General features: G+C 53.7%; 2 protein-coding genes and 1 long non-coding RNA gene across 28 annotated transcripts in view; 1 reads left to right on the top strand and 2 right to left on the bottom strand.

Moving 5' to 3' along the window:
* MAPT (microtubule associated protein tau) overlaps positions 1 to 10,327 on the top strand; it is a 101,643-nt gene extending 91,316 nt beyond the window's left edge. For 18 of the 23 annotated variants that reach the window (XM_072781307.1, XM_072781295.1, XM_072781305.1 and 15 more), the window contains 4 exons: positions 1,451 to 1,543; positions 4,806 to 4,887; positions 6,214 to 6,326; positions 9,854 to 10,327. In XM_072781307.1, the coding sequence (XP_072637408.1) occupies positions 1,451 to 1,543; positions 4,806 to 4,887; positions 6,214 to 6,326; positions 9,854 to 10,069 (504 nt within the window). In that variant the 3' untranslated portion in view covers positions 10,070 to 10,327. The remainder of the gene's footprint in view (positions 1 to 1,450; positions 1,544 to 4,805; positions 4,888 to 6,213; positions 6,327 to 9,853) is intronic. The other 5 variants (XM_072781310.1, XM_072781308.1, XM_072781290.1 and 2 more) reach the window with 1 other exon arrangement.
* On the bottom strand, positions 7,487 to 10,549 carry LOC140607030 (uncharacterized). Its single transcript, XR_012009201.1, has 2 exons — positions 9,830 to 10,549; positions 7,487 to 9,587 (listed from the first exon to the last, which is right to left on the bottom strand). It is a non-coding gene; the product is annotated as an uncharacterized lncRNA (long non-coding RNA).
* A 4,434-nt stretch (positions 10,550 to 14,983) lies between these two features.
* The window catches only part of KANSL1 (KAT8 regulatory NSL complex subunit 1), a 185,743-nt gene continuing 174,100 nt past the window's right edge, over positions 14,984 to 26,626 (bottom strand). For 3 of the 4 annotated variants that reach the window (XM_072781281.1, XM_072781283.1, XM_072781282.1), the window contains 8 exons: positions 23,755 to 23,937; positions 23,080 to 23,268; positions 22,596 to 22,744; positions 19,003 to 19,124; positions 18,413 to 18,470; positions 18,021 to 18,133; positions 16,959 to 17,211; positions 14,984 to 16,794 (listed from right to left, as the gene is read on the bottom strand). In XM_072781281.1, coding sequence (XP_072637382.1) covers positions 16,567 to 16,794; positions 16,959 to 17,211; positions 18,021 to 18,133; positions 18,413 to 18,470; positions 19,003 to 19,124; positions 22,596 to 22,744; positions 23,080 to 23,268; positions 23,755 to 23,937 — 1,295 coding nt within the window. In that variant the 3' untranslated portion in view covers positions 14,984 to 16,566. The remainder of the gene's footprint in view (positions 16,795 to 16,958; positions 17,212 to 18,020; positions 18,134 to 18,412; positions 18,471 to 19,002; positions 19,125 to 22,595; positions 22,745 to 23,079; positions 23,269 to 23,754; positions 23,938 to 26,626) is intronic. The other variant, XM_072781284.1, reaches the window with a different exon arrangement.

Below are 26,626 nucleotides of genomic sequence, written 5' to 3'. Positions count from 1 at the left end.
TCTGCCTCTCTCTCTCTCTCTATCATAATAAATCTTATAAATAAATAAATAAATAAATAAATAAATAAATAAATAAATAAATAAATAAATAAATAAATAAATAAATAAATAAATCTTAAAAAAAAGTAGGGCAGCCCCGGGTGGCGCAGCGGTTTAGCGCCACCTGCAGCCTGGGGTGTGATCCTGGAGATCTGGGATCGAGTCCCACATCGGGCTTCCTGCATGGAGCCTGCTTCTCCCTCTGCCTGTGTCTCTGCCTCTCTCTCTCTGAATAAATAAATAAATAAATCTTTTTTTTTTTTTAAAGTAAAATGGACAAATTTTGCTATCTTGTCCTCATTTCCTCATTTCGCAGAGGACCTGTAACCCCTTGATGGCTGTCTCTGGCTCTTGGGTCAGAGTTTGGGACCCTTCTCCCCGCCATTGAGCCAGGCCAGAGCTCTGGGACCCTCCCCCCCAAGCCCAGCCACAGCCACCCTGAGTCCCCTGAGTCTCCCGAGCAGTGGCCACCACCTGGTGTTCACAAAGGCCACAATGCAGGTGTTGGTGACATTTGCAGAATTTCAGGGAGCAGTGCTGGCTCTGAGTGGGGAACCCCAGTTGGTGGCTGTTCTCTGTGCTGAGCAGAAAGTCAGGCACTTTGTTTTCAAGCAGGGAGCTCGTGCTGGGAAGGGCACCCGGGTTAAGATGGCACCACTGCTCTAGCAGACAAGACAGAATCTTCCAACTGCCCTTCTCTGTGCTCTGATGGTCTGGTATTTCAGTCTTTTTTTTGTTTTGTTTTTTAAGATTTTTTTTTTTTATTTATTCATGAGACACACACACAGAGTGGGGGGGGGGCAGAGACAGGCAGAGGGAGAAGCAGGCTCCATGCAGGGAGCCCGACGTGGGACTCATCCCCGGACCCCGGGATCCCACCCTGAGCCACCAGGCATCCCGGGGGTCTGGGATTTAAAACACAAAACCAAAATCTGCAGGTGATGATTCTTTCAGTGCCTCCCAGGCTTGAGGACCGCCACAGAGAGGTCTCGTGACGGTTCAGGCAGGCCTGGCAGGTGTGTGAATGAGGACACGGATGGGACCTTTTATTTATTTATTCATTTACATAATTGAGCACATTTCACTCCATCCCAACCTGGTGGACACTCAGCTGCGGTTTACAGACCTCAGATGTGCTCTGGGGGGGCCGGGACGGGGGGATTCGCGTGATGCGAATTGCCTCCCGAGGATGTGCTTTATAAACCCAGTGTTGTAAGGTGGCGCCCACCCCCGTCACTCGGTTCTGGACGGTCCCCTGGGGCAGCTCCCCCGGGAAGGTGTGACTCTGGCCTCCTGCCCTCAGCCTGGCGCCTCCTCTCCCCGCCCTGAAGCCACAAAGGGGAGTTTGTGAGTGCAGAGCGGATGGAGCTGGGTGTGGTGTGTCACTCATCCTTTTTTCTGGCTATCAAAGGTGCAGATAATTAATAAGAAGCTGGATCTTAGCAACGTCCAGTCCAAGTGTGGCTCAAAGGATAATATCAAACACGTGCCAGGAGGCGGCAGTGTGAGTACTTTCACACTTTCCCTGCGCCCTTCTTTGATTCTGGTTTGTAAGAAGTGGCATGAGTGTATATATTTGCGAGACATTGCAGAGAATAAACCATTCTCTGGTTCAGGGTCCAGCTGTGTCCCCAGTACCTGTAGCCCAGGCTCCCCCATAGCTGTGCCCACTGTTCTCGGAGGAGCGCCCCAGCATCTGGGGGTGCCCGTGGCCTGTGCAGGCTGCAGGGGCAGGATAGGGAAGATGACCGAGCCTCTCTCTGACCCAAAGCCGGAGGCCGGGTCCGCATCGCATAATACCCTGGTCGACGAGACCCGACAACCCGACAACCCGCACGGGCTCCTGGAAGCCCCGTGGGAGGTTGGGCTGAAGGTGGCGGCACCCGGCCCTGGGCTGTCACCTTCCCCATCCGCAGGGCAGGCTCACTTTGACGGCTCTGTAGACGGCTCTGGCGCATCTGTTCTGATGAGCGGACACAAGGTCTACTGTCCTACCTCAGGGCAGCAAAGGTCCAGTCTCTGCCCACGTTTGTGTCCCGCGTTGGCAAGGGCTGAGCACATTCCTCGGCCTCGGCTCGGGGGTAAAACCGGCCGCACCCGGCAGAGACATCGATGCCAGAGAGCCCACGCGTGACCAGGGGGCCCTGCCTACAGCCGTTGGGAGTTGACCAAGAAATCTTGCTGTGCACCCCTTTAAATTTGGCCTCCTCCCAATGTCTTGGGGACCCCTGGTATCCCCAGCGGGTGCGAGCCTGAGATTTGGGGCTGGCACCCTCACTGCTCACCTACTGACCCCATCTCTGCCGCCACCCTCCCAGAGGGGACATCCTGGGGCTGGCTCCCCCTCTCTCCAGCCCCCTCCCGCTCCCCAGCCACATCCAAGCGGGAGGGTCGAGCCCCTCCGAGGCCCACCCCTGGGTGGGGGGACGGTTTCTGAGAGCAGGTGTCTCCACCTCTGGCTGGTGGTGGCAGGGCTGGCCCTGGGGGACTGGGGGCTCTGTCCCCAGAACACGCCCAGCCTGGGCCCCACCTCTGCGTCCAGCCCCAAGGGTTTATTCTCGCAATGTGCTGCTGCCCTGCCGCTGAGCCCTCTGGTCCCCGGGAGGGAGCAACGTGTGCTTCCCCGGCGGCTGCTGCATGGCGCTCCAGTCACGCTTCCTCACCAGTGTCTGCTCAGCGTCCCCTGTGTGTCCCCAGTCCCTGCCCTCCTGTCCCGCTGCTGCTGCCACCGGGAGGAAAGAGCAGGTGCGCCCACCCCCGTGGGCTCCAGGCCGAGTGTGGCTGCTGTTGCAGCTCTGACTCCGGGTGCTCTGGTGTCACTGCAGACCTGGCTCTGGCCAGAGAGGGAAGGCCACGTGCTCTCCGGTTTAACTCCGGTCTGGCGGGCTGGTGGAGGTTGCACGGGGAGGCCTCGGCTGCGCAGTCCGGGGGCGCAGACAGCAGCTCCTTCGGGCGTGAGCTGGGCGCAGACCGAGCGCTCCCACTGCTGCTGCCAGGGCCCAGGACGTCAGGGGACTTCCTCGGGCACGTCCTGTCTGTCCTGCACTCTGCCCTTCAACGGCTAGCCTCTCTGACCTGGCGAAGAGCCACAGGGTTTCTCAGGCTGGCCCTGAGCATTGTCCTTGGCGAGTGGCCACTGCAGGTTTGCAGTAGGAGCCTTCGCAGAAAGCTCTTCTCCTGGTGGAAGGTGGTGGGGTTCCAAGCACCCACGTGATGTCAGCTTCAGGTGTCTTGGGGGCTCCGGACCCCTGGCCTGGGCCACAGCCTCTGGTGTATGGCTCTGCTTTCCCTAGCCTGGTGGTGACTCCCCCACAGGCCGACTGAGCTCCTTGTCCATCTTGGGACACTCCCCACCTCGTGGCTGGCTCTGGGCTCCACTCCAGGGCCTGGCCCCCTCCCTCCCCAGCCTCCAGGCCACCTGACCTCCCGGCCTGGCTCCTACCCTCAGGCCATCCTTTTCCCTCTGCCTTCCCACATTCCTTCCTCCTCCACACCCTGTTACCTCATCCAGGCTTGGGGCGGAGAAGGAAGCCTGGGTTACATTACTTCCCTCTGGCTCATCCCAGGAAGGGCTCCGTGGCCCCTTCCCGCCTCTCTGCCCGGTGCCTGGCCCGGAGCCCTCTTTCTCGCAGACCTGACTCCCAGAGTCCTTCCTTCCCCACCTGCTCACCCTCACGGGGTGAAGGCTGCCTCCTGTGCACTCCCCTCGCCTCACCCCACACACCCAGGCCGTTGCCTGTCGCCCTCAATCAACTGTCCATCAATAAACAAATGCCAGCATGATTTTAATTAATGAAAATCATCTGGAACTGTTCCAGACGATTTAGACAGAAGTAGATCTCCCTCCTTCTTTTCTGGTTCTCTGGCTCCAGGCCATCTCTCTCCTGAGTAACTCCAGGGCAGGGAGTGGTGACTGGCCTCTTGTTCCCACAGGTGGCCTCACAGGTGGCTGCTGGAGGCTCTGGGAAGGGTCCCTTGGTGACCATCCAGGGACCCCCCCCCACCAGCTATGGCTTTGGTGGGCCGCGCGGGGACTGTCACTCCTCTCTGGAGGGTGGGCGGCGCAGCCAAGCCCCCTGCTGGTTCTGGGGAGCCTCCCCTCCCTGTGTGTGTCCGTGTGCTCCCACTCACCAGACTGACCCATGGGTTCCATCTCCTCCTGTCGCTTTGCTCCTGGGGCTAAAGAACTGAAATGTCCAGGACACTGTGTGTCCAGGCGCCAGCTGGCTCCTGCCTCCGAGCTGCCAGAGTGCTCGGGCCCTGCTCGCTGACCGCCACTCTCGCCACGGAGCGGGCTTTGCGAGGCTCCCCGGGGAGCAGGCGCAGCCACCGTCGACTCCTCGGGGCCCAGCCACCAGCAGACACAAGCTTCCCGGCTTTTCCAACGAGGTTTCCAGAATGTCGCACTAACGGATCGCGTGGTCCCTTTCTTGTGTCCACTGAGTGTGATGTCCGTTCCATGTCGGGGAAAGCGTGGCTCTTTGCAACCAACGGGGTGGGCCCTGCGCAATGACAGACTCTCTGCTCCCCCCGGGGGACGCACGGAGGGCACGCCAGGCCCCTAGTTACTTCGTGAGGCCCCCGCTGCCCTGGGCAGGGCCGGTGCAAGCCCAAGCCCGGTTTCCCACGGTGCGGAGGGCGTGCTCCTCGGGCGACAGGAAGCCGTCCGAGGGCCGGAGCTGCACAGCTGCTTCTCGCACCGGGACGCCCACGATGAAATCATCCTATTTTGTTCTTTGTCTCCCGCTGTCTTCTCTCACCTCCAGGTGCAAATAGTGTACAAACCAGTGGATCTGAGCAAGGTGACCTCCAAGTGCGGCTCATTAGGCAACATCCATCATAAGCCAGGTAGGCCTTGCAGAAGGCAGGGAGGCCGGGGGCGGGGGGTGGGCAGCACCGGGACTGGGCCGGGTGGGGGGTGCTTTCTACTAAGGTGGCTGGGAAGGATCTGGGGGGCCGGCTGATGAGGGGAGCATCGCAGGGGGAGCTTGCCGGCCCTGGGACAGGTGGCTGCCCTGTCTCCTCCCGAGCGGGCACCGCGCTGGCCAGGGCTGAGTGAGGAGGGAGGGCGGACGCTGCTCCGGGCCCCGAACTCGTGGTTCTCCGGGTGGGTGCATGTGGGGAGGGCCCGATCTGGCTCCCGAGGCTGGCTGGGGACTGTTCCGGTTTGGCCCGCAGCCAACGTGGGAGACGCCTCACCAACTGCACCAGCCGTTGCCAGGCTCCTGCTGTGACTCTGTTTCAGCAGAAAATGCCCTTGGAGCTCTGCCCTGCTTGCCTCTCTCCTCCCCACCCGCACCCCGAGGAGCCCCGAGCTACCTGCAGGCCTCTCGGTGGTGATGGCAGTGTTCTAGACCTGCTCTGTCCCGTATGGTGGCCGCCACCCCCACGTGGCTGTTGAGCACTGGAAACGTGGCCAGTGCAGGTGACGAAATGAACTACTTTTATTTAATGGAAAGTGGTGGGGCCGGTGGGGCCGCTACCATGATGGCCCAGCGCTGATGGAGCCCAACACCCCCTGCCCCCAGGAGTCCCGAGCAGCGACTTCTGCCCGAAGCCTGGTTCAGGCTGGGCGGCGAGAAGGCAGGTAGAAACGGAAGCCGGGGATGGGTGTCGTCATGTTCTGGCTTCCCTGGGACACGTCGTGGGAGTCTTTAGTCTCTCCCAGTGAAAACCATCCCTCGCCTGGTGCCACCATCCTACTACTGTGAGCAGCTTTCTTGGGTAGCTTTGTCCTTTCTCCAGAAAGGAATGCTGTCGGTCTCTTCCTTGAGCTGTGTCCCCTGCACTGGGGCGCGGCACCCGGTGTCTGTGGAGGGAGGAGGGTCAGGGCCCTTCCTTGATTGCGGTGCATTTTGCCATTTAGCTTCATCCTGAGATCTTGCAGGGCTGTGGCTTGCAGGAGGTTGACGCAGAAAGACTTCCCTCTTTGGAAGCCAATCAGTTTAGAGTGTGGAAGGGTTCCTCTTGGACCGAGCTGTGCATTCACGAAGGAGGAAGAATTTGTCGAGCAAATATTTGACACCCAGCTTGATTAGAGAGGTGGAGCAAACTGCCGTCAGGCCCTCTGCAAGGTCTTGCTTGTGCCCAGAACACCTTCCAATGAAGGCTGGGTCTCCCTGGCATCACCGGCTCCGCCCTCCCTCAAGGCGCCCTGCGTGCGTTGTGTTTCAGGAGGCGGTCAGGTGGAAGTCAAATCTGAGAAGCTGGACTTCAAGGACAGAGTCCAGTCGAAGATCGGGTCCCTGGACAACATCACCCACGTCCCTGGCGGAGGGAATAAAAAGGTAAAGGGGGCGGGGAGGCAGCTGCGTGGCTGTGGCTGTGAATGGAGCGGGGTGGACAGTCTGGCGCAGCGTTCCCGGGAAGGAAAGCTCAGGGGCCTGCGCTGATCAGCTTGATGTGGATTCTCAGCAACCAGGTCCGTGAGTCTTGACCTTCGCTGCACGTTGCAGACACCTGGGAATTTTACCAGATTTGGTGCCCCTCCCCCGCCCCACCCCAGAGATTCTTACTGGGCACCTGGAGTTTCTTTCCCCTTTTTAAAAAAATTTAAATTTGATTTGCCAACGTGTAACACCCAGTGCTCATCCCATCACGTGCCCTCCTTGATGCCCGTCACCCAGTCACCCCATCTCCCAGCCCCCTCCCCTCCAGCGACCCTTTGTTTCCTAGAGTCAGGAGTCTCTCATTGTTTGTCTCCCTCTCTAATTTTTCCCCACTCGGTTTCTCTCCTTTCCGTTATGGTCCCTCTGTTTCCTGTATTCCCCACATGAGTGAGACCATATGATAATTGTCTTTCTCCGACTGACTTATTTCCCTCAGCATAATACCCTCCAGCACCCTGGGCTTCTAAAGCCCCCAGCTTCCAGGCCCTTAAAGGTGAGAGTCACTGTCCTCGGTGATAGCAGGATGGCCCTGTGGTTGGCAAGCGTCCACAAAAGGAGGCAGCCAGCCCCAAGGCCAGCCCCAGTGCACCACGGGCAAGTCATGGGAACCTAACCTGATTTTCTAAATGGGTCACTAGGCATTAGAGCAAAACAGTGACGCTGAAATCCAGGTTCCTGCAGAGCCCCTGCCTGTCTGGCGCGGAAATGTCCTTGGGGAGGCTGCCGGCCGGTTGAGGCCCTGGGCCATCCCCGCAGGTTCTGGAGTCTCCCAGGGTCTCACCCTGTGAGCCTGAGGGAGGGGGACATGAGTGCACGGGTGGCCCTGAGCAAGCTCCCTCTGGGCGCATCACAGGATGTGGGCTGGTGGCCGCACTTCTCTTTTGCAGAAATGCAGCCAAAGTGCCCCCAGGAGGGTTCACAGCAGCCGTGAAGTTCTGGAAGTGGCTCATTTTTCAGTTTGCGGTGCCTCCCAGCAGCCGACAGAGCAGGAGTGGAAGGAGAAGGAGTATCCTCTAGCTTCCCAGAATGGGCACGGGCTCTGGGACCCAGCCCAGCAGGAGAAAGGGTGCTGCCTCAGGTGGCCCAGCTGGTTGGAGGTGGCAGCTGTCACCCCTGCTGGGCGGGGCCAGGAAGCCCCAGGGCTTGCAAGTCACCACACCTCCCACCTCCCGGCACATGCTGCCCCCGCTCTTCGCCTGGCCTCCTTCTCAACAGACACACCCCGTGTTGGGTTTGAGGTGAAAGCCCAATGGTGCAGTTTGGGAGATGCACTTGCTGGGATGGTCTTACAGCAGAGGCTGCAAACTCAGGCCCGGGGACAGACCTGACCCCCAGCCGAGCTCCCCGACAGCTGTGGGCTGGCGCGGAGGACAAGGTATGGGGCTGTGGATGACCTTGCGACAGTGCCCCATGCGGCCCCTCGACCCCAAGGTGGACCTGAAGTGGTTCCACAGACTCAGCTTCCAAGGTGCAGGAATATTTCTCAGCGCCTGGGTCCCTTGTCAGAGAGGGCCCGGGAGGCTGCGTACCTCAAGGGAAGTGGGGAAGGGCCCAGTTCTCTGCGACTGTGGAGAAGGTTCTCTGCAAAGGCCCAGCCGCTCTGCTAGCTTCTGTCACCTGCTCCTCCCTGGTTTAAGGCCTCGGCATTGGTGACTTCCTGGGTGAGGGAAGGTCTCCACCCATCTCTAGAAGCTTCTATGTCCTAAAGAAAGCTTTGGGCTTGACTCGCTTGGAGGTGTGATCCTGAGCAGGATGGGCAAGTGCTCTCAGCTCATCCTTCCACAGCAAAATGGACAGAACTATCCACACGCCAGGGTGGTGGGGAGATCCAAACGAGACCATGTTCTAGAAGGTTCCTGGTACTCTGTAGCCGTCTAAGAATGTTAGGCCTGAGTGTGAACTTCTATTTTATTTTATTAAAAGAGATTTTATTTATTTATTCATGAGAGACACACACAGAGGAGAGAGAGAGAGAGAGAGAGAGAGAGAGAGACAGGCAGAGGGAGAAGCAGGCTCCACGCAGGGAGCTGGATGTGGGGACTCCAAGCTCTATCCTGGGACTCCAAGGTCACGTCCTGGGCTGAAGGTGGCGCTAAACCGCTGAGCCACCCGGGCTGCCCGCTGAACTTCTATTTTAACTCCCCTCTGTGCTGGCTCACCCTGCCCATCGCTCAAAGGCACTGTCCTGATCCCAGAGCGCCCCTCGTATTCAGCCCCCCACTTCCTGATGTGTGGAGCAGTGGAGCACGGGACCCCTGCTGCCTGAGCTCCTTCCAGTTTGGGAGATTTGGGGACATTCCCAGGACCTCTTAAGAACAAAGCTTTTACAAAGACACTAACATTAATGTTCCTATCAAAGCTTACGTCCCAACGGCCTTTCAAATACAGCGATATGGCGAGGTTCTTTTTGCAAAGCAATGAACCAAAATGGACAGAATAAGCGTAGAGCTTAAATGGGAGCCTCGGCTTCTCTCTCCACCCACATCCAAGCCCCCTGCAACAGGGGCTCCTTACCCAGGCCCACGGACCTCTGAAGTCGCGTGGAAGACCCGTGGGTGGTGAGCACACGTGTATACATTTTCCTGGCTTCCCCAGACGCGCAGCGGGCCCAGGGCTTCATCCGCCACCCGGGGGCTCATCAGGAATTGTTATGAGCTGCTCACGCCTCTGGCAAATCCTCCCTGAGTGTCCCGGGCATCCGTGGAGCCAAGACCTCCGGACCCCTGATTATGTCATCACTTCTCTACTTGAGAAAGGACTTGATCACGTCAGGATTTCTAGCGCACCTGCCGGCGCGGCGCACAGTCGCTGCCACCTCCAGTCCTCGGCAGCGGCCGGGGAGGAACGCGTGGGCTCCTGGCTGGCGCGCAGCCACTCGGGGGATGGCCCTTCCTCTTCTCCGGCGTCTCCTCCACGCTTCAGCGTGAAATGATGCACACACGAGGTTATTCATTCAGACACGGTGATAGCGTGTTTGTGATAGCGAAAGACGGGGACCGCGGGCGTAGCCATCCACCGCCGTGGGGGAGCAGGTGCATTTTGGCCCGTGGCCGTGGAATACCGTGCGCCCGTCAGCTAGCATCGGGGACAGCGGGTACTGACAGCAGGAGGTATTAGGTCGAAAGCCCAAAGTGTAAATAAAGCACGTGGATATGGTTACTGTGTGGATTAAACATACACGCACGGTGGTTTTTACGTACCCACTCGCCTGCTCTGGAAGGGTGCCCGAGAAACCAACCATGGTCACTGCGTCGGGAGAAGGGGAGTGGGTGGCCGCCAGGCAGGTGACAGAGGAGCCCTGTGCAGGTGTTCTCTCGGGGAAGGCGATCCCACGGTCCCCCCGCCGCGGCCACCACGGCTCCCTCCCACCCAGGCCCATGGCCTTCCGTGCCTTGACTCACCCCCCCTTGCCTCCTCTCTTCCAGATCGAAACCCACAAGCTGACCTTCCGTGAGAACGCCAAAGCCAAGACCGACCACGGGGCGGAGATCGTGTACAAGTCGCCCGTGGTGTCCGGGGACACGTCTCCGCGGCACCTGAGCAACGTGTCCTCCACGGGCAGCATCGACATGGTCGACTCGCCCCAGCTCGCCACGCTAGCCGACGAAGTGTCCGCCTCCCTGGCCAAGCAGGGTTTGTGATCAGGCCCCCGGGGCGGTCAATGATCGTGGAGAGAAGAGAGTGTGGAAAAAAAAAGAATAATGATCTGGCCCTTCTCGCCCTCTGCCCTCCCCCAGCTGCTCCTCACAGACCGGTTAATCGGTTAATCACTTAACCTGCTTTTGTCGCTCGGCTCTGGCTCGGGACTTCAAAATCAGTGACGGGAAAAAGCAAATTTCATCTTTCCAAATTGATGGGTGGGCTAATAATAATAAAATATTTTTAAAACCATTTAAAAAGATGGCCACACCCAACCTTTCCTTGGGCACTTTTGATTCTTTTTTTTTCCCCCCTCTGAGTAGAAGGGGGAGGAGAGGCTCTGAAAGCTGCTTCTGGGGAATCTCAAGGGACTGGGGGTGCCCCTGCTTTGCCCCATCGGGGATGGGTGGGGGGGTGGGGGGGTGGTCACAGAGGCAGCGGCAGCAACAAAGGATTTGAAACCAGGTGCCTTGTTGGAGCCGTGGGCCGACGTCAACCTTGGGGTGGGGGTGGGGGCGGGGGCGGGGGGTGGGGAGCCCCGGGAGAGGCTGGGGGGAGGGGGGAAGGGGACTCAGTGGGGAGGAGCCCTGCTCTCTGCCTGGAAGGGCAGCAGGAAGGGCAAACTGCCTCGGCTGCCCGCAGCAAACTGGGACCAAGTGGCCTCGGGCGCTGGGTGGCCCGGGTCCGCTGCGGGTCAGTGTGCGCCCCCCGGGGCACCTGCGGGGGGCGGGGGGGCTCCAGGCCCCCCTCCGAGCTGGGAGCAGGGGCGGTGGTGGGCGGCGCCCTGCGGATCACTTCCTCCGAGAGGACTGACCCTGTGTCCCCAGTGCTGGCCTCCTTCTCCTTCCCTGCAGGGTGGGGGTCCTGAGCTGAGGGGCTTCCCTCTGCCCCGCGGAAGCCCCGTTTTGTTGAGTTCTGAAGGTTGGAACTGCAGCCACGATTCTGGCCACCTCACAGACCTGGGACTTTAGGGCTAACCCGTTCTCTGTAAGGACTCGTGCCTCGTGGGGACACCCGCCCACCCCCGGCCTGGGCCTCCGGCGTCTCTGGGAGGTGGGCCCCGAGCCTCCTGCCCCCCAGGGCCACCGCAGCCACCTGTCTGCCCCCCGCCCCACCCGCCAGGCCGTGTGTCTGCCTTGCGGAGCCCAGTCACTGCCGTCCCCTCATTACGTCACTGTCCCGAGTTCCCGGCCTCACCACGCCCCTTCTCGGCCACGGACCTTGTTTGGATGCAGGAGGCACCTGCTCTCCACTAGGGGTAACTGAGTGAAGGCAAAGCCCGGCACAAGGTGCGACCTCGGTCTCTACTCACCCTCTGGTGTGTCCCCCACAACGAAGCTGCGACCTCACTCAGGTCCTGACCCCCCACGTCTCCTCACTGCCGGGCCGGGGTGGGCTCGGCAACGCCTGTTCACGCGGAGAGCCTCTTCCTCCCAGGCCTGGGCCGCTCGGAGCTGGGCTGGCAGCAGGTCGGCTGTTCCGCTTCCAGAGGTGGCGGGGGGCAGGCCGCGGGGTCCCCAGGGCAGCGCCGCCCCGCCCCTTGCCCAAGCCTGTGACTGCCAGCCCCCCGGAGCCCGCCCCGAGATGGTCCTGCCCGCGGAGCAGCCGAGCATATACATAGCCGTCCCCTCCCCGCCCGTCTGCACCCTGTCGCCTCGTAGTCGGATCTGTCTGCTTATGCTTGGATTCACCAGAGTGACTATGATGACGAAAAGGGAAAAAAGGACGCATGTATCCTGAAATGCTTGTGAAGAGGTTTCTAACCCACCCCTCGGGGGCCGGGATGTCCCCCACCCCCGCCCCGGGCCGCTGTGCCTCCGCCCTGCTGCGGCCTCCCGACTGGAAAGGCTCCCCCAGCATCCGGGACCGGCGGACCCGGGACTCTGACGCCCGAGGCCCTGGCTCCGGGGAGGAGGCGCACCTCTGGCCGCGCTCGCCTCGGCACAGCCAGAAGCCCCAGCCGCCCGGGGCTCAGAGACCAGCCGCAGCCCGTCCTCGCCCCCGCCCCCGCCCCCGCCCCGGCCCCGGCCCCGAGGGCCCCAGCCCCGTCGGCTGCCGCAGGGACCCCCCTCTACGAAGCCGGTTGGAGGAGGTTCAGCTGCTCCGGTTGGGCGGGGATTCGGGATTCGGGATTCGGGCCGGGGCTGGTGGGAGCCCAGAGCGGCCTCTGCAGGGCGGGAGGCTGCGCGTGCAGCCCGACCCCGAGCAGGGAAGGTGTGGGCCGGAGGCGGCCGCCGCTCCCGGAGGGCTGGGCCAGGGCAGGGCAGGGCAGCGCGGCTCGGAGGCGGGAGCGGAGACTCGCGGCCACCGCCGCCGCCGCCGACTCGGCCGCGCCTTCCTGCCGCGGGCCCCTCCCTGCGGGATGGACTGCTGGGGACGGCGCAGAGACCGGTCGGTGCCCGCAGGGAAACTGCAAAGGGAAGCTGGCTCGTGACCTGAATGAGGACAATCCTCCCCCCTTCCCAGGGCTCGGCACTCTGCCACCCGCATCCCCCACGTCCACGGTCAGCGTCCCCCGCGGGGCTGGGGGCGGATGGGCTCGGCTGCCTGGTTCCTCCCAGCCCTCCACTCCCACCTATCAGTAGTTCCATTTACGTTGACTTCAGTGCGGAGCCCGTCTCCGGTTTGCTTGTGGCGCTTGGGGGGAGGGGGGAGGAACCTGTAAAGTAGTTACCGAGGGCGAGGAAGTCTTGGAGGGCAGCAGTTCAGCTGCCTCGTAACCCGTTTCTTCAGATCACCCACAGCTGCTCGAGGTCCCTGGGGCTTGGCCTTCGTGGCAGGTATCCAGTCGGCTCCCCCGGTCTCCTTCCGAGCCACGTGCAGGCCTTGCTGCCTGCACAGGAGCCTGCAGATACAGCTGCCGTCTCACGGGGGGAGGGGAGCCCCCGCCAGCCTCCCATCTAAGCCGCTGGCACCTCCGTGTCACCTTTCCCACCAGCTCCAGACAAGCAGCTTGTCCTAGCAGCTGCCAAGAGCTCCTCCTTCCTCTGTTCTGTCCCCAAGCAAAGCCAACAGGTGGGGATGAGGGTGGAGGTGGAGGTGGTCGGCTGGTCCCATCTACACCTCGGTGGCTTCGAGACTTCTGGTTTCTCTTCAGCTTTGAAAAGGGTTACCCTGGGCACTGGCCCAGTCTCCCCTCCTAACGGACTTCGCCCCGTGAATTTGCAATGTTGGGCAGGACAATTTCTGGCACTTGCAAGTCCCATGATTTCTTCGGTAATTTTGAGGGTGGGGGGGGAGGGACATGAAACCATCTTAGCTTAGCTTCCTGTCTGTGAATGTCCATATGGTGTATTGTGTGTTTTAACAAATGATTTACACTGATTGTTGCTGTAAAAGTGAATTTGGAAATAAAGTTATTACTGATTAAACAAGGTGTCAGTGCATGGATTCAAACGACAAAGTGACTCAAGATGTAGGATTTTTAAGTCTTTCTCCAACTTGCGCACCTCTGATCAGGAAATGTCAAGGTTGCTAAAACCTGGACATCAGGATTGAACAGCTCTCGCTAGGGCCCTGGAGGTACAAGAAGAGTTCTGACTTGAGTTGATTCTCTGATTCTGGTGCTGGCAAGTTATCCCGATTCAAATCAAAGGGCAATACCGCTGTGGCTGACCTCACAGGGCTGTGCTCCGAGTCCATAGGACCACACCAGCGTATTCAAACCTGATGAGGCTGGGCAGGTGTAGGAGATGGTTTTCTGTCCCAGAGTCCTGGGGCTGAAGCAGAACACTAGGCCAGCCAGTCAGGTGAATGAATGGCTTGGCATTCCTCCTGGGCTTAGGGAGCTGCCTTCCTCTCTCCCTTGGATCCTTACTAGATGGGGGAAGAGGTCTGCTCCACCAGGATAGGAACACCAAGGAGCCCCCACCAATGCCACAAAGAAAACAAACAGAAAAGCGTAGCCCATGGATATTACTGTTCTTTAGTAATTAGCTCAAGGTCCTGAGAAGGAACCCTTCGGTCTTCATATAAAGTCGCAAAAAGGGATCCCTGGGTGGCGCAGCGGTTTGGCGCCTGCCTTTGGCCCAGGGCGCCATCCTGGAGACCCAGGATCGAATCCCATGTCGGGCTCCCTGCATGGAGCCTGCTTCTCCCTCTGCCTGTGTCTCTGCCTCTCTCTCTCTCTCTCTGTGACTATCATAAATAAAAAAAAAAAATTAAAATAAATAAATAAATAAATAAATAAATAAAGTCGCAAAAAGTTGTCTCCGCACCCTCCTCCCATCCCCTCCTGTGCTTGTTTATGCCACTGCAGGCAGAAAATGACACAGTGCAGATCTTCACCGCAGGCACAGAAGCAACAGGGCACCGGACAGACAGAAATGCTACCTCCAAACTCATGGCATTCTTTGCTAGGACCGGGGCTTCCCTGCTGGCATCAACCTGACTGCCATGACCAGTTAGAAGAAAGAGTAAAGGCGGAATCAGGCCTGCCTACTTGTCTTGTACAAAGAGAACTGAGCACTTAGCCACTTCAGAAAAATGCTACAAAATACATACATTCTCATGGACTCCAGCCCCAGAAAAAAACCAGCCCCAGAAAAAAATCGACAGTGAGAGGTCAAATTTCCATTTAGAATTGAATTCTAATTTTATATAAAATGTCATACTGTCGGTTTCACTAAAGGAAGGTACGTCAAGAGGTGATCAATCTCTTACATCCAACAAAAAAATTACCTACAGAGATGCTGTCCTCCGGGCACCTCTTACCTTCCCCGCCCTCCACTGTATCCTCGCCCCAGTGACCCATCAGGTGACCCTGCCGGGTACCCAGTTGACAGAATGGAGACTTCCCCAAGGTTCAGAGCAAGTCCGGGCACGCAGAGGACTGCTCCAGCAGGGCAAGGGGCCTAAGCCGCCATCACTGCCATACAGACTGGGTCTGATGGCAAGAAAGGCCCAGTGACACAACATTCTGTAACTTTTTTTTATTATTTTTTTCAATTTTTCCTTCCTTTTTTTTTTAAGCACTAGTCTGTGCTTTGCGAACAGAATCAAGACATTAACAAAGATCAGCTTCTCTGAAGAAAAGCATTTCTATAGAACAAAGACAGCTACATGTTTCGCTGCCAATACACAGCTCAAAGCAGGAAAAGAAAATATTTACAAAATACAAGGTTTTTTTTTTCCATTTTTGTTTTTGTTTTTTTTTTTTTAACAATGCTAAAAGGGTTATTCAGAATTTTCAACCTTATAAATAGAAGAAGCACTTTATGCATAGGGATATGGTGCATTATTGTTTTTTTAAAGAAACAATGACAAACCCTTTAACTTGCAAACAGAATCAAAAAAAATCACTAATGTTGAAAATTGTGAAAAAACCCCAACCATTAAGCAGTTTGTCTACTATTTTTATACGATTACAAAATGGCAACAAAAAAAAATAAAAATAAAAATAAAGAAGTCCTTATTGCCCCCCCTTTGGTGATGTGATCATACATGAGACAGGCACAAGGTTAACCGAGGGGGTGAGGAGGGAGCGACGGGAACCACAGCTAGGACCAGACAACGTTCCACAGGCAAGGGGAGCTTGGAAGAGGTGGCCTGACACTGACGGGGAAGTGGATGTGAAGGAAACAGCACTAAATGAACCCTTGACGACAGAATTCGACAGGGGAGCTGGCTGCTCGTGTCCCTGACCCCCTAGTTTGCAGAGAAGTGGGAATGGAAGTTAAGTAGCCCTAATCCTACCTTCACAGCTGAGGACAGGTGGTAAAAATGTTCGAGTAGAAGGACTGGTGTGTCCGGATGTGTGGATGGTATGTGTAGGGGGCAGACGACAGGGCACGAAGGGGCAGGGTGGGGACCTGAGCAGCCGCAGCTAGTTACTGCAGTTAAGTTAAAACAGAGATGACCAAATGCAAAGGAGACCCCAACTAGGTCTCCAAGTTCTGGATGATAAGGGGAAGCCATTCTGTCGACTGAGCTCAGTGAGCTCCGGTGGATTAGGGCCAAGAGGCTATGGTGGGGGTGCTCTAAGCACCAATGACCGAGAGGGACCCAGCCACGAGGGCCAGAGCTGGGCCAAGCCACTGATGTAGGGGAGGAAAAAGGGGAGGAGCCCAGAACGTGCTGTTCTCCCCACCCTAACCCCGGCGGCCATGCGGAGCTGGAGCTTTCCATCCTGTCTAGCTGCTCAGGCTGGTCCACCTGCCCACAGGTGTGAGGAGAGGGGGGATCATCTAACACCGCTACGTCCAGTGATTCAACAGTGCAGAGGATGTGCCAGGACCAGGCCAACAGGGTCTTATCCTGAACTTCTGTTTGCCAACTGGAGGAAGTGCTCAGGTGTGTGACAACAAAACATGGAAACCAAAACCAAAACAAAACAAAAATCAAAACAAAACAAAAAAAATACCAAAGTAGAATCTAAATTCCTTAAATTCACTAAAAACTGTGAAAATTTCCGGCATATGATGTTTGAATATCAAACGCAGAGATTTTTGAAGCTTTAATGCCAATAGTTAGTGAGTCTGTTTAGATTCTCGTATCCCGCTCATCTGTGAGTTGGACGCTGAGCTGTGACCGCTGTTGCCAAATGCCGACTCTTGAGGGGGACAACGGGAGGTGAGGTGGGTGCTACCTCCGCCTCTCGGCCAGTCTTGCTGCCTGAGGTGCGCCGAGTGCAGCGGGCTGCCCGCTCCTGCGCATCCAGCTGGTCCTCACACTCTGCCTGGGGACTGTATGCCAAGGGGAAGGTTCGCCGTTCCCACGGCTGGACAGACTGTGGGGAGACAAACTGCCATGGTGAGGAGCCAGTCCCAGCTCCACGGTACCTCCAGAAGGTCAATGTCCCCTTTAAAATGGGAGGTGAGATGCAAACCCATCTGCAGCAGGTTCTATCCCCCCCGACCCTGCCAACCCCCACGCAAAGGTAGTGCTCCTCACCTGCTCGTCCAGGCCCAGCTCTGGCGTGGAACAACGGGTGTCCTCGCTGGCTAGGTGTCGTAGAGCGTCCCGAGCCACGGGAGTGAGGGGCGCCGAGTGCAGTTCTGGACTAATGGGGCTCCTAGGGGACTGGCCGTGGGAGAACTCTGACAAGGAGTGGCTGCTGCTGACATCAGGGGAGGCGGGCTGCGGGGTGGAGGGGTTGGCACTGCCCAGCTGGGGAGTCGTCCGGCCATCTGATGACCTGTAAGACCTGTACACCAGGGAGTACAAATCTGAGTGCCTGGGTGATGAGGGGATTCCCTGGATGTTTATTTGGGGGGTTGCGGAGGAAGCATGAAAAGCACATTCCAGGCAGAGGAGCTGAGGCAGATGGACACCAACAGCCTTGGTTCCCTCCCACTGATGTGTAAAGGGGGAGGTACACAAGACCACGATCTTAAGAACTGGGTGCAGCTATCCTCCCAAGAGAAAAGCCATGGCTCAACAATGCCAGGGGCTAATCTCTGGCACAGTGCCCAGTGAATTCACAGGGAAGGGAAATTAGTCTAGACTCTGAAAACTGTAGTCAAGGGAAAAAAGCAAAAACAAGAAAGTAATAAATCTTTCTACTTGAGAACTCCGAGGAATCCCGAGGGCTTCTGCCACTATTCACCATAAATGGAGACAGGGCAGGCCAGTTCTTTCAAGCACGACCACAACACCCCACTCCACTATACCAAGGAGGGTAAACTTGTGAGGCCCCCAAAGCTCCTCTGGTTAAGTCACCACAACCCTCAACTGGCCCCTCAATGCCACAGACAGCTGACACCCAGAGCCTAGGAAATCACACCAAGTTTGCCAAAACTGGACAGTGACCCGACTGTTTAGCAGAGGTCCAGCCATGACTGTTCATACCCTCTTTAGTTCCAACCAAATCCCGGAAACTTTTGCACTCTCAGCCCTCATCAGTGGATGGATACACCCAGCGACTGAGGAGCAGTGGCAACTCCACGGACATAGCGCTCAACCTACCGCCCACCCTCCCCTTACAGGCCTGGTGACCTGTGCCTGCCCCGTCACCTGCTGCCCCGCCGCTGGGGTGGCACACTCGTGGTCCACAGCCACCGAGCCCTCTCCATTTCCTCACATTTGGCATGTAGAGCGGCGAAGGCTGCATCAGATAGGTCTTCAACCTGCAAGAGAGCAGCTTCAGTGTTCCCTCTTCCCTCCAGAAAGCCAGTTCAAGTTCAAGCCAAGTTCATCCTGGCTGAGTTCTGTAGTTAAGGCTTACCCAAGTTCATGGGTAGAGCAATTCTAGAACCAACCCCAGCCCTTACTAGGTTCTTTCCCGTCAGGAAAGGAATACAGTGGGCTTGTACCTGACACCCACAGGTCTTAAGGCATTTGAGGTGTGTGTACCCACCCACGTGTGCGTGTGTGTCCTTTTAAGAGAGAAATGACCATGCTGTTACCTCCTCATTTTCCTCATCAGGACTCCCCTTCAGAGACCGAAGATCGACCTCCCGCCAGCTGCAAAATCAGGAAGGGACAACGGTGAGAGAGCAGGGCGCCTGTCGATGACCCTGCCCTCTGCCCCAGCAGCCCCGTAAAGGACAGACACAGAGGGAACTGGTTGAGAGACTGTGACAGACACAAAGGAATGGTTTACAGGAGATGAGCACGACTCAGCACCAGCTGACTACTACCCTGTGAGAGTACATATATGGCGCTGACCAATTTCCTAAGTTGTTAATAAAAGCGAGAAATAAAGATTCACATGTGAAATCCTGCTTTGATGTGGACAACAAACTCACTACTTCAAAACATATTGTCTTGTCAAATAATAATGGCCACAGCCAGCATGTGGCTTGAGGTCTGGCTGGTGCTCATACAATGGAATGCAAGAACGAGAGACAGAAGTAATTTCACTCCTATCAGTGAAGAACTTCTCGTAAAGAGAAGACAAAACCTAAGGCTAGAACCCAAAGTGCAGGGACAAAATAAGGGGAAAGGGCAGTAACGGGAAGAAGAGGGCAAGGAGCTATTTCTCGGTGGCCTCTACCTGGGAGTAAGGATCTCCTTGTACTGTAGTTTTTCTACACGAGTGGTTGCAGCAACAGACATTGGGATGACAATGTTGTTAATGTCGAATGAGCTCTCTCCCCTTCTTCTCCTCACTGGCTGCTGTAAGACAAAGGTGAATTTAAAAGGGAGGCGCAAATCTGCAAACATCAAATCATACAACTTTGGGCAGCCTGGGTGGCTCAGCGGTTTGGCGCCACCTTCGGCCCAGGGCCTGATCCCAGAGACCCGGGATCGAGTCCCGCATTGGGCTCCCTGCATGGAGCCTGCTTCTCCCTCTGCCCGTGTCTCTGCCTCTCTCTCTCTCTCCTCTCTCTCTCGCTGTGTGTCTCTCATGAATAAATAAATAAAATCTTAAAAAAAAAAATCATATACCTTTTACATACGACGTCAAACAGGATGGCCAGCACCCAGACACCTGGTCCTGGGGCGGAGGAGGAGCCCTGCAACAGCCCTCCCCGCTCCCCCACCACTGAGGAGACGGTCTCCTGCTACAGTGTCCTCTGGAGAGCTGCCAGGTGACCACAAGGAGGCCCTCCCGCTCACATGAAAGTCTGTTCTTTCATAGGCTCACAAGAGAGAAGACTTCTAATAAATTTTGCAGGGGTGAGCACCCTGGGGCCTCAAGATAGGTGCCACGGTTCCAACTCCACATACACCTTAACTGTGCCCCCACCTTTATAGTCATCCTTTCTGCTTCCCCTTGTTATCTCTATCACTTAGTCCCTTAGTGGCTCCTGAAAGCAATGCTTAACTAAGCCTAGTGGGGACTCTTCAGGTTAGAGAAGTGAGTTCCCAGATCCTGAAAAGATCTCAGAGGACAGGCCCCAATCAATCCATCATCTAACCTTGGACATCATGAAAGCACATCCTTTTTGTAAATTTGAACTCTTCAGCTAAGTCTGTACCCACCATCTCCTCAGCCCTATGTGATTTCCCCTCCTTCTGGCTCTTATATTTGGGGAAGAGTGGAGAGTTTTCTAGCTCTATCAGTGGAGCTAAGTGGAGGGAAACAGAGGAAGTGGCCCTAGCTACACAGCTCAGATTCCTGGAGAAAGGAGACTTCCTTCTACAGGTTGACACAAACTCTTAGGAAAGAAGACTAACAAGGACCCAGTGTCAGAGGAGGAGGTGGGCATCTACAGCAGCTTGGAGGCAGAGGAGGATTAAAGCAGAGAGCTGAAGGCCTTGATGCAGGAAAAAGTCCACCAGCTGCTTGTGTCCAGATGGCAAATACCCCACCCTGAAACAGACACTGGCAACTGAGAGGCCAGAGGAAACAGTGGGATGACACATGTGCTGCCATGACAACAATGAAGCTGGAAACACCTAAAGGACTGTATTCAAACCCAAGCCCCAACTGTGGTCAGCTCAAAGGGAAGGGGTCAGCAAACCAAGATGAGGAAGAGGCTGTTTCTTAAAACTAATCACCTTACTCTGTTCCTGCAGGGCAATATTAGGATTGATTCATCCCATCACTTCAGGACAGTCTTAATGTTAAAAGGCAAGGTGCTTCCTGGGCCAAGACTTCAGCTGCTGTCACCTCTGATCTCAGCCTACCACTGTGACTTTTTCACTTTCATTTCCTTCTCTATCAAATGAGAACAGATTGCCACTGCCTCACAAATTTAGAATAACTGGAGAACTAAAATGGTTGAAGAGAATTCTGTAAATCTTGCCTGGCTGAGTTCTGTAGTTAAGGCTTAGTGATCTCATACCTGAAAGCCTCTGCCACTGCCACATCTCTGTTGAAATTATATATCCCACTATCAGCAGCATACCTTAAGGGAGCCTCAAGAGATAGCTTTCCCTACATCTTGGTCAAGAATGAATGTGAAGCTGACAGGAACAGGGGTGTTTTCCTTGAATCTTCTTGGGCCTGCTATTAGCATTTTTAAGGGAAAGAGATGGGAGTGGGCTGAAGGCAACATCCCTGGAGTTGGCCTCGTCATCAACCTTTCTACCATGAAAAAAACGACAACAACAAAAAATAGGTCAATAGGATGGAGCCTTGCCTTCACCAGGCACTCATTTGGTCTAATTCAACTGCCCTCTCCTGATTAGAGCCAGAGAGGCAGAACAAAATGATGTGAATGGAAAGTCGTTCCTCAGAAGCAAGATAAGGAGTGCTTTGCCAAAAGAAAAGAAAGTGAAAAAGAAAAAAGAAGAAAAAACCAGGCACCCCCATTCTTTTTATTCAGTAAATCCATACTCTTTGAAAACATCAGGCAGTGAGAGCCTTAAGGGTCAGTAAAGATATAAAATTTGTACTTGACAATAAGAAAAAATTTCAAATGATCCAAGCCTTAAAGTAACGTCCTCCGGACACACAAGAGCTGGCAAGTGAGAAAACACTGAAGTCTCTCCAACTGCTGGATCTCAGAGTTCAGACTGAAGTCCTTTAGCTGTCTGACACCCTCTAATGGATAACTGAGTTTGTGACAGATTACTACACCTATTTAGACAAATTTGTGGGTATGGGAGGTGAAGAAAGGAAGAATGAAGAGGTTATTTGGAAAAGGCTGATTTTTAAGAACAAAGACAGAGAACACTGTGAGCCCATTTGTAAGCTTCTATGTTCCTGGATGTCCACTCTGAGGGGGACTCACAGCACCTGCACTCCTACATAAATGATCTCCTTGACGCCCAGCCTCAGGCTCCCACAGGAGTGGAACAGTGGAAGAGCCTAGCTCTGTGGTCACACTGCCTGGGTTTGAATTGTAGTCACGACCCTCACAAGTCACCTCCCTTTATGCAATTTACTTAACCTTGCAAAAAGCCTCAGTTTCCCTGCCTGCAAAGTAAAAATCCTTAATATCACCTACATCTCAAAGGGCGTTACCATGATCAAAAGAGGTTGGAACACAGGTAAAGCATGCAGAATGGACACAAGAAACACTTTATTATCCCTATCACTATTATTATAATAATCACCACAGAAAGAACCCATCAGTGGTCACCAAGCAGCTCTAGGTATGTGTCTGAGAAGGCACAGAGTGAGGAATTAAAATATGAAATCAGCAGGAATATGTGTCTGGAATGGCTGTGCCAACAGCTTTTGGGGTAGAGAAAGGCACCGTGAAAGCTAATGGGGGTTGGAGAGCCCACCGTTCTAGGTGCACCACCTGAAGCACCACCAGCAAGGCCCTGCCTCCTCCCCTCCCTTCCAGTCCCCTGACAGCAGGGCCTGTTCTCAGGACTCCAGACCCACCCACAAGAGTAAAAATAAGGAAGAAGAACGCCTCCACTACTCCTAAATATCTGTCCTCTACTTGCTCCTTCTCGGGTGAACTTCTTGGACCAACAAGATTAGAGCCATGCTACTGCTGAGTGCTGGGTGAGACCTAGCCCCACAGATTGTGAATAGTCACAGACCACCTTCAGAGTCTGGCTCAGTATCAAGCTCTCTACCATGGAAACCAGGTCAAATACCAGCCCCTCTAACTTAAAAAACAACACATTATGGGGAGCTGAGTGCTCCCAAGTGTACCGGGGCTCAAACTCCACTCCAGAGCCACCCAAGGAGCTGTAACCGCACAGTGGCTGTCCAGCCATCCCCACGCAGGTACTTACAGATGCGCTCGCTGCAACCTGTGGACTAGAGCTGGTAGGAGCAGAGGTGTCTGAGGAGGTGGAGAGCTGTCGCACCAAGGGGCTATGTGGTGGATGCTGGGCGGTCGCCAAGTAGCTCGAACTGCTCATGTCTGTGTGATGCTTCAACACTGCAGAAGTCAACAAAAAAACAATATATGGCTACCTCAACTGGCTCTACTTCCAGCACAAGCTACAAATGCCAGCAATACACAGTAAAAGCAATAATGCTTTCTAAGCCTAGAGGATAAAAAGGTGAAGCAAACTGGTTGATGGGAGGTAGGGGGCTGGGCAGAGGTTGCTGCAGCAGTAAGAAGTAACCTGCATTTACAAGCGGTAGGGTCCCTCTACTCTGCCTTCCTAGAAAGTGAAGGACAAAGCTTGGGGCAATTAAGAGAAGCCCAGGCTGCCCCAGAAAGCCCTGAGCAGATGCAAATGCAGGTAGAGGTGCCGGGCCTGGCCCTACCTTCACTTCTCTCAGATGAATGGTCTCGCAATCTCATTTTGCTGTGGTTTGGGTCATGCACAGGTGGTGGTGGGTTGAGCAAGCGCTCTGCTTTTGGCGCTGTCACTCGCTCCACCATAGGCACAGCCCCCACATCGTCTAAGTGCTGCCTGTGGGTCCTGTCAGGCCGGGTTTGGTGATGGGACAGCTCTGAAGAGGGGAACAGAAAAAGAGCTGTGAAATCTTCTCTCAAACTTTTCTTATTTGAGTTCTGAGCTCTTGAGTTCTCTCTAGGCCAATGATAGACACCCAGGGCAGCAGGAGAGTCCTCTGGGACTGAAGCTCCTGGCAAATAGCACAAGGGCCAGGATAGGCCAGGCAGCCCACAGGGCCCTCAGCCAGAGAAATCGGACACCAGGCTACAGAAGATAGCCTGCCCACAGATGGAACCAATGCCATGGCACTGCTAGCTGTTCATCGAGCACTTTGGGTCTTGCCCCGAGATGCGTGGTGTCTGGTATATCTTTCAAAATCCATCTGAGAACATCCAAGACAAGTAGAAATAGACTGTGAGCTGAATTTGTATCAGTCAGTTGCCTCTCCCAACCCCAATATACCACCAGAGCAAACAGTAACTGGAGAATATAAAAGAAAAAGAAATAATTGAAGGATTTAAGTCAGTCCCCTGAAACTTACTGGCTGTTGTTAGGAAGGAGTTGACCAACTTGTGCCTGTCTTTACGAGTTGGATCTGGCAGGCTGCCTGGCATGGGTGCTCTGTGCTTAAGTGAAAACTTTTTGGGAGGTTTGATTTTGTCAAAAGGCTTGTTCTGCCACTGAGATTTCAGCATGCTCTGGAAGTGCAGGTTTGTGGGAACATCTGCAAGAAACATGAAACACTGCAGGTTAGTCCAGACACCTGGCCTCTGGGCTCCTCTCTCAAGAACTGAGATGTGTTTACCAGTAACCGGCTCTCCAGTGGGCAGAGATCTACACACACCCTTCTTCTATTTGCTCAGTGGCATGAACCCAGTAGGGCAAGCACTGTCATATGGAAGATCTGTTTATCTGAACTTCACTGAGTCATTCCTTTACTCACCAGCAAGTCGATTCTGCCTTTTATTTTCAAGTTAAACATCCCATCTTAAAAACACCTTTTGGTAGATCAATGGAGTTTTCTAGACACTAAAACATTTAAACCTAATCCTATCAACACAGTTAATCGGGATATATTCATTCAACAAATATTTATTATCTACTGAGTACTATCTGCCCCCTCCTAGCTCCTTACCTCTCACCTAGAGATTTTTTTTTAAAGACTATTTATTCATGAGAGACACACAGACACACATACACAGAGGCAGAGACACAACACAGGCAGAGGGAGAGCAAGCTCCATGCAGGAAGCCCAATGTGGGACTTGATCCCACCTGAGCCAAAGGCAGATGCTCAACCACTGAGCCACCCAGGCATCCCTTACCTAGAGATTTCTTTTTTCGCTGATTAGTTAATATTCAATATTAAAATTAATCTTTTAAACAATAGTTTTTACTATTTTTTGTTTTACCATTTCTTGTATCATTTCATTTTTTATTTTCCTAAGAATGTATCCTTGCGTAACTTCTTTAGAAAAAGTATTTCTAGACTGAAACCATTTTCTCTCAGACCTTTCTTTAAAGCTGTCACTCAACTGTATTCTAACCTCTGGTGCTGTAGATAAAGTGGAATCGGATTCTTCCTTAATTGTAGGGTTTGTTTCTTCTTTTAAGCTTTTGCAGAAAGCCCAAAAAACAAAAGAGCTTGTTGTGTATTACACTGACTCTACAGATCAATCTGGGGAGAAGTGCCTTTTGTTCTGCCATCAATACCAAGTCTCTCAATCCATGAATGTGGTATATCTATTTATTAGTTTTTCTTTAATTTCCTTTCAGCAGTGTTTGGCAGTTTTCATTTTATTGGCCTTATACTTGAGAATTAATTAACTTACAACATGTATCTCATTTTGGTGTAAACATCATTATGCTCCGTTTTAAAATATAAAACATGTTCATTCAAACACCCTTTCCCTATAGTATATACCATGGATTTCATGACACTTTAGGGACAAATGTGAACATTAGGCTTCTCACAACTGGAATGAACATATATCCCTGAATGAATAAAATAGTTCTGTTCTCAGAGATGCTTTCCCCCAATGGGCAAGGAACCTCAGCACCAGATATTATTTTCTAGTTCTGAGAATAGACCACTGGACCTTATGGCAGTCAAACAAACTAAGAAAACTACTAAAGTTTTAGAGATAATAAATATTTGCTGTATGCACACAAGTACTGAGATATAGTATTGTGAGGGCAGTGCTATCTTCTGAAAAAAAATTTTTTTTTGCATAATCATGCTTTCTTTTCCACACTTAAAAACAAATTCATCTATCCCAACCTTTAAAAGATAAAGGTTAGCATTCAGCAACCTAAAAGCTAGGGAGATACTAACCAGACCACATATTCCTCCTAATCTTTCCACTCTTCCCCCAAGCCCCTCAATAAACTTGATTGGGGTTTGATCCCCCCCTTCAAAGTCAAATGTTTAAAAAAAGGATTTCCCATTAATAATCAAAAATAGAATTGACATATTACTGGTATATATTTTTTTGTTGCAATTTAGAATGGTTAGGGAAAAGGGTATGTAGAAAGTAAAACATTGTCTGGAGGTACTCTGAAAGCTGGGCTAAGCTGAATGTCTAAAGGGCCTCAGAAAGGGGAAAACACTTCCTCTATATCCCAGGACACCCCTTATCAACAGAAAAATTGGCAAAGTCTATATAATGGGACAACAAAAGACTAATGATTTAATTTTTTTCCCTTTTATTTTCCCTTGTCATTGCTCTCCCAAACCTGAAAATTAAGCCAGGAATAAAGGAGGTAGGAAGGAATATGAGCGACCTGATTTATAATGGAAAATAGCACTGGACTGGAAATAAGTAGGCCTGGATTCAGGTCCTAATTCCATCACTGAGTAAAACGTGAAAATAAAAACAAACCACTTAGCCAGATTTTAGCTTTATCTGTAAAATGAGGTGGCAGGCCTAGGTCTGGGCAGGTAACGTCTCAGCACACATGTTCTAGCTCTCCCTCTGCTGCAGGCAAAAGCTAAACTCATAACACTCTTTCCTACTACACCCTAAGACCTCAGGTGCATCTTTAAAAATTACGGAGTTAAGTCCAGAAAGCCAATATCAATCAATAAGAGTAAGCACACGTTATCTCAGACTCCAGCTCCATACCTAATCCCCTCCCCTCACCTGAATGCTCTGAAGTAGAAGCTGCTACAATTGATACCACCTTGTGCCTTGGAGTTGAGATATTCAGCACAATCAAGAGCAATTTCCCCTATAAACCCAATGAAGAAGCAGTTAGGGATAATAATAAACTGCTGAAAGGACTCAGGCTGTTATACTTTGGTAGAAGTATGCTATGTGTTTAACTGCTTTCATATAAGAGTGAACAGGAAGTCGGTTAAATCTCCCAGTTAATGAACAAAAATGATCTCTTAGGAAATGCTGGTCTGAGTTC

Source organism: Canis lupus, chromosome 16 (genome assembly GCF_048164855.1).
Source record: "Canis lupus baileyi chromosome 16, mCanLup2.hap1, whole genome shotgun sequence".
Taxonomy (NCBI): Eukaryota; Metazoa; Chordata; class Mammalia; order Carnivora; family Canidae; genus Canis; species Canis lupus.
Note: the sequence above shows the minus strand (reverse complement) of the source record. Positions and strands in the feature narration are given on the sequence as shown.